The 6,444-nt window shown below is 55.6% G+C and overlaps 1 protein-coding gene across 1 annotated transcript; it reads left to right on the top strand.

The window, feature by feature from the left end:
- Window positions 1-9: 9 nt before the first annotated feature.
- ZNF574 (zinc finger protein 574) lies at window positions 10-3,403 on the top strand. Its single transcript, XM_015587863.1, has 2 exons — window positions 10-186; window positions 424-3,403. Exon 2 carries the CDS (start codon window positions 444-446, stop codon window positions 3,141-3,143), a length of 2,700 nt encoding a protein of 899 aa, XP_015443349.1. The 5' UTR covers window positions 10-186; window positions 424-443; the 3' UTR covers window positions 3,144-3,403.
- The last annotated feature ends 3,041 nt before the right edge of the window (window positions 3,404-6,444 follow it).

Raw genomic sequence — 6,444 nt, 5'->3', positions numbered from 1 at the left:
GCAGGAATGGCAGGAATGGGGTAGTGGGTTGGTGAGGAGAGGAGTGAGTGGAGGAAGGTCTGAGTGGAGAGGACCCAAGTTCCTTGTGATGGGCAGGGCCTTGGGCCACGTGTGAGGCATGGAGGGAAGGGACTGGACGGGTTGCAAGGATCTGGTGGGTGGAGTTTGATGCAGATTGATTCAGAGGTGAGACTTGGTTAGGTTCATGAGAAGAAACTGCCTGGAGGTTTTGTGCTTAGTGTTCTTGTGTGTTTGGGAGAGGAAGGGTCGTTAGGGAGGGGGGATGGAAGTGGAAAAATGGAAGCAAGAAGTTGGGGATATAGATCTAGGTGGGGGGATGGTAAAGGCAAAGAATTGTCCCTGAGAAGGACTGGGGAAGCAGCGGCTTACTTCTGATTTGTCCCCACCTCTCCCCTTTCCCAGCCCAGGGCCTTGCTGCTGCCATGACAGAAGAGTCAGAGGAGACCGTCTTGTACATTGAGCACCGATTTGTCTGCTCCGAGTGTAACCAGCTCTATGGATCCCTGGAGGAGGTGCTCATGCACCAGAACTCCCATGTGCCGCAGCAGCACTTTGAGGTGGTGGGTGTGGCCGACCCTGGAGTCACTGTGGCCACAGAGGCAGCTTCTGGCACGGGCCTCTATCAGACCCTAGTGCAGGAGAGCCAGTACCAGTGCCTGGAGTGTGGGCAGCTGCTGCTTTCTCCCAGCCAGCTACTGGAGCATCAGGAACTGCACCTGAAAATGATGGCGCCCCAGGAGGCAGTTCCAGCTGAGCCGCCACCAAAGGCGCCTCCCCTGAGTTCCAGCACCATCCACTACGAGTGTGTGGATTGCAAGGCTCTCTTTGCCAGCCAGGAGCTCTGGCTGAACCACCGACAGACGCACCTCCGGGCCACTCCCACCAAGCCTCCAGCCCCAGTTGTGTTGGGGTCCCCAGTTGTCCTAGGGCCCCCCATGGGCCAGGCCCGTGTGGCTGTGGAGCACTCATACCGCAAGGCAGAAGAGGGTGGAGAAGGGGCGGCTGTCCCCTCCGCTGCTGCCACCACCACCGAGGTGGTGACTGAGGTGGAGCTGCTCCTCTACAAGTGCTCTGAGTGCTCCCAACTCTTCCAGCTGCCAGCTGACTTCTTGGAGCACCAGGCCACCCACTTCCCCGCTCCTGCCCCGGAGTCTGAGGAGCCTGCCGTGCAGCAGGAGACCCTGACTCCGTCACCTGCTGAGGTGCCTGTGACGCAGCCTGATCCCCTGCCGTCCTCTGACCACAGTTACGAGCTGCGTAACGGTGAAGCCATTGGGCGTGATCGCCGGGGGCGCAAGGCCCGGAGGACCAACAGTGGAGAGGCCGGCGGGGCAGCCACCCAGGAGCTCTTTTGTTCAGCCTGCGATCAGCTCTTTCTCTCGCCTCATCAGCTACAGCAGCACCTGCGGAGTCACCGGGAGGGCATCTTTAAGTGCCCCCTGTGCAGTCGTGTCTTCCCCAGCCCTTCTAGTCTGGACCAGCACCTTGGAGACCACAGCAGTGAGTCTCACTTCCTTTGCGTGGACTGTGGCCTGGCCTTCAGCACAGAGGCCCTCCTCCTGGCCCACCGGCGAGCGCACACCCCGAATCCTCTGCATTCGTGTCCGTGTGGAAAGAACTTTGTCAACCTCACCAAGTTCCTTTATCACCGGCGTACCCATGGAGTCGGGGGCGTCCCTCTGCCCACAACACCAGTTCCACCAGAGGAGCCTGTCATTGGTTTCCCTGAGCCAGATCCGGCAGAGACCGGAGAGCCGGAGGCCCCAGAGCCCCCCATATCTGAGGAGAGCTCAACAGAGCCCGCTGCCCCAGGCACCTACCGGTGCCTCCTGTGCAGCCGTGAATTTGGCAAGGCATTACAGCTGACCCGGCACCAGCGTTTTGTGCATCGGCTGGAACGGCGTCATAAGTGTGGCATCTGTGGCAAGATGTTCAAGAAGAAGTCTCACGTGCGAAACCACCTACGCACACACACAGGTGAACGGCCCTTCCCCTGCCCAGACTGCTCTAAGCCCTTCAACTCGCCGGCCAACTTGGCCCGCCACCGGCTCACACACACCGGGGAGCGGCCCTACCGGTGTGGGGACTGTGGCAAGGCTTTCACACAGAGCTCCACACTGAGGCAGCACCGCCTGGTACACGCCCAGCACTTCCCCTACCGCTGCCAGGAGTGCGGCGTGCGTTTTCACCGCCCCTACCGCCTGCTCATGCATCGCTACCATCACACGGGCGAGTACCCCTACAAGTGTCGCGAGTGCCCCCGCTCCTTCTTGCTGCGCCGGCTGCTAGAGGTGCACCAGCTTGTGGCCCATGCCGGGCGCCAGCCCCACCGCTGCCCATCCTGCGGGGCTGCCTTCCCCTCCTCACTGCGGCTCCACGAGCACCGCTGTGCAGCTGCCGCTGCCCAGGGCCCACGGCGCTTCGAGTGTGGCACCTGTGGCAAGAAAGTGGGCTCCGCTGCTCGGCTGCAGGCGCATGAGGCGGCCCATGCAGCTGCTGGGCCTGGAGAGGTCCTGGCCAAGGAGCCCCCAGCCCCTCGGGCCCCACGTGCCCCTCGCACACCAGTTGCCCCCCCGGCGACCCTGGCAGGCACTGCCCCTGCAGCCCCTGCGGCCCCTGCGGCCCCTGCCCGACGCCGGGGCCTGGAGTGCAGCGAGTGCAAGAAGCTGTTCAGCACAGAGACGTCGCTGCAGGTGCACCGGCGCATCCACACAGGTGAGCGGCCGTACCCCTGCCCAGACTGTGGCAAGGCTTTCCGGCAGAGTACCCACCTGAAGGACCACCGGCGCCTGCACACAGGTGAGCGGCCCTTTGCCTGTGAAGTGTGCGGCAAGGCCTTTGCCATCTCCATGCGCCTGGCAGAACACCGCCGCATTCACACGGGCGAACGGCCCTACTCCTGCCCTGACTGTGGCAAGAGCTACCGCTCCTTCTCCAACCTGTGGAAGCACCGCAAGACCCACCAGCAGCAGCATCAGGCAGCTGTGCGGCAGCAGCTGGCAGAGGCGGAGGCTGCTGTCGGCCTGGCCGTCATGGAGACTGCAGTGGAGGCGCTGCCCCTGGTGGAGACCATTGAGATCTACCCTCTGGCCGAGGCTGAGGGGGTCCAGATCAGTGGCTGACCCTGCCCATTTCTCCCTTCAGCAGCACCATGCCCTGTCTGCTGAAGACCCTCCTCCAACATCCCCTGAGATCTCTGTACATAGAGTGCCCCTTCCTCCACTTCTCCCAACCGCTATGTAAGTTCTGTAACTGGATTTATTCTCTTCTGAGGGAGTGCTCTGGGGTCCTTGATATGCATAAAGGTACCCCCGACCCTTCCACCTGTTAGCACTGGTGGCCCCAAAGTGAAACAGTCAATAAAGACTGAGTTGGACATTTATGTGCTTTTGGCTGGCCTGGCTGTGTGGGGTGGAATTTGGGAGCCATGAGCCCAGGGACGTGGTCTGACTTCTAATGGCTGCGTTCCCAGCGTCTAGAACAGGGCCTGGCAAGTAGCGGGAACTCAGTAAATATTTGCTTAATTGAAGACATGGACCTGAAGTCCAAGGGCATGGCTCTCAGGGAGCAGGGACTTCACTCTGGTGCTAGATGGAGGCAGTATGGCTTTCTGGCCACCAGAGGTCTCCACAGCTTCGTAGAAAAGCCCAAAGCCGTTTCTGGTGGTGGCAGGAACATTTGGGAAAACCATTAGATTCTCACACCGCTGTCCCCTACTTGCTGACCTGATGTGAGCTGTTTCCCCAGGGCCACCCAGTTTTCTCAGTATGGATCCCTGAGAGCACTTGCATGTTGAGAAGGCATGATCTCTGGGGCAGTAGAGGAGAGTGGCTCCTGGAGCCAGACCCGGCTGTGGCATTGGAGAAGATTCTGAGTTCGGGCTGTCGGGGGAGGAAGCCTCATAAGGGGAGGTGCTCTGATACTCATCCAGAGTTGAACTGCGGCTCAGCTAACATGTTTGTTGGGAGACGGGTAGTTGGGGTGGCTGACCGACGTTTGAATGTCTAGTTTATCTCAAGTATTTTCTTACATTTTTTGGAATCATCTTCAGACTGGTCCTGTGAGGAGAACATCTTGCAGGGAAGGAATCCAAAATCAAACCAGTAAAATGACTTGCCCAAGGTCGTTCAGCCCAGTTAGGGCAGAGCTTGAATTTAAGCTTAATTTCATGTGGTTTAATCACCCATATGCTTTACACCGTACTGCCTTCTACATACTTGAGGGCGGAGATGGTGGGCATGTGACCCTCAGCAGTGCTCAATTGCTATGGTGGTCTTGTTTCTAAGAGCCACACCCCAAGAAAACGAGCCCCTCCCTCCCCCAGGAATACCCCAGTCTTTTTGTTGGAGAGAATTCTTATTTGGAACACTAGCAAATGGGAGGTAAAAGGGAAGCTGATTGTCCTGGAACCAGGAGAACGGGAGGCCAGATGATGCCGCTCGGCCTCCACCATACTCTGGACTCCCTTCAGTAGTCCTGTCGCCCTCGCCACTGGGGCTCAAAGATGGCCTAGCCTGTGAGTCTGGTGAAAAAGGGCTCAGGGAGGGAAGAGACTTAACTAACCAAGGCCACACAGGTGGTGGATCTAGGCCAGAAACCGAGTCTCCTAACTCCATTAATAGAGATTTTGCTACATCATGCTTGATTTAGTCATTTTTAAACGGAAGCAGCACTCACCCATTTGGCATCCTGACAGCTCCTAACGAAGCGTAGTTACCTGTTAAGCAGTTTGTGACCAGAGTGTGTTGCTCTTGGGCACCATCTTTGAGTAACCTCATACCCTGCAGAAAGGACTCGAGCCAAGTGAACCCAGCATGCCAGTCCCCCTTAATCACCAGGTAAAGACTTGTTCTCAGACTGTGTCTCTTCTCAAGGAGAGCTGTGACATCCTGAAAGTCCTGTCAAGTCAGTGCTTAGAACAATTGGAGGATTTACACTTGCAAGACCAAGTAAAAATGAGGCTGAATTAAGAAAATGGGTAGGAATAGAGAAAATCTGAAGGGTGCTGGCTGACCCCAAGATAAAGATGCTTTTAGCAGGGAAGAACAGCTCTATGACAGTGGCGTGACCACCCTTTATTGTGGTTCCTTTTTGGAGCCTCTAAAGAAAACTTTAGGCTCCCACCCTGAGAAAAGTTTACATGTACAAAACACGTTTATGAATAAGACTCATTGTTCACCATCAGCCTGCTGAGATATCCTTGGTCCTCAGTTGAGCCACTGCCCTAAAAATGGTGGCAGTAATCAAACCCTTGTTAGATGCTGGGATTCGAGTTGGACAGGCAGAGGTTCTTGAACTTTATGTGTTAGGCAATTCTGCCAGAGGTTTGGATCCAGCAGGCATGTCTGAGACCCAGGAACCTGCATTTGGAACACACCAGCGCTGATGCGGGCGACATGCAGACCCCTCTCAGAATAGCCCTGCATTGCCAGTTCATGGTTGGATATGGAGGCTGCATAAGCAGAATTGTCAAGGGGACAGGACGGTGGTCTAATGCCCAATGTGTTCTTGCCGAGGTGGCATGACAGACAAGGGAGGGCATGTGGAGCAGGTGGGCACATTCACAGGGCTACAGGTGATGCCTAGTTCAGCTCCCACATGCTCTCAGGTGAGCCATCTGTGCTTGTCACAGGATGGCCTGAGTGACAAGGAACTTGGGAGTGGTTCTGACTGCACCACCCTACAGGCAGGGCCTGGGCCAAATGACCTTCCCTAGAATATTCTGAACCTTTATCCCAACATCCCATTCCTCCAGCCCTACTGACTTGTCTTTCAGTCTTGCCCAAGCAATGCAGTGCTAATACTTTGTCTTTCTAAATGGTCAAAACCCTCCCACTCTTCTTTTTTCTTCCTCTGCCCCTCAGTAGTTTGCAGAATCCCAGCAGCTGAGTGCCAGGCATATGTCAGAGGATGAAGCAGTGACAAGGAGACCTGGCAGTAGTGAAAACCCAGTTGTGACAGCATTTCTGATTTTCAGTGTTGAGGTATTGGGGATCAGCCCTGTGAAACTTGGTCCTGCCAAATAGTATGGACACAATTTGAATGAATGAGTTGATGTCGCTCTAGAAAAGGAGGGGGTGTATGTACCTTGTACCACCAGACAACTTTGTAGTTGACTTGGTTTTTAAAGGGTCTTGTTAGCGCTTTGGGGATAGAAGTGAGGCAGTACTCAATGCTTTCCTGGCTTTCTTGTGATTCTCATAGAAGACAGTGTGCTGGAGATCTGCTCTAAACACTCGCATCATCATTTAATTCTTACAACCCCAGGGCCAGCGTCATCTCTGTGTTACAGATGAGGACACTAACGCTCACGTATCGAAGGTTACATATCTATACATGGCAGACTTGAGGTTTGAATTCAGGAATTTGAATTCTGGTTGGCAAAAACAAAAACAAAAAAATGCTCAGGCCTTATTTTTGAAT

Source organism: Pteropus alecto, unplaced genomic scaffold (genome assembly GCF_000325575.1).
Source record: "Pteropus alecto unplaced genomic scaffold, ASM32557v1 scaffold920, whole genome shotgun sequence".
In the NCBI taxonomy this organism is placed as follows: domain Eukaryota; kingdom Metazoa; phylum Chordata; class Mammalia; order Chiroptera; family Pteropodidae; genus Pteropus; species Pteropus alecto.
The sequence above is the reverse complement of the archived record's forward strand: the minus strand, read 5'-3'. Positions and strand labels throughout refer to the sequence as shown.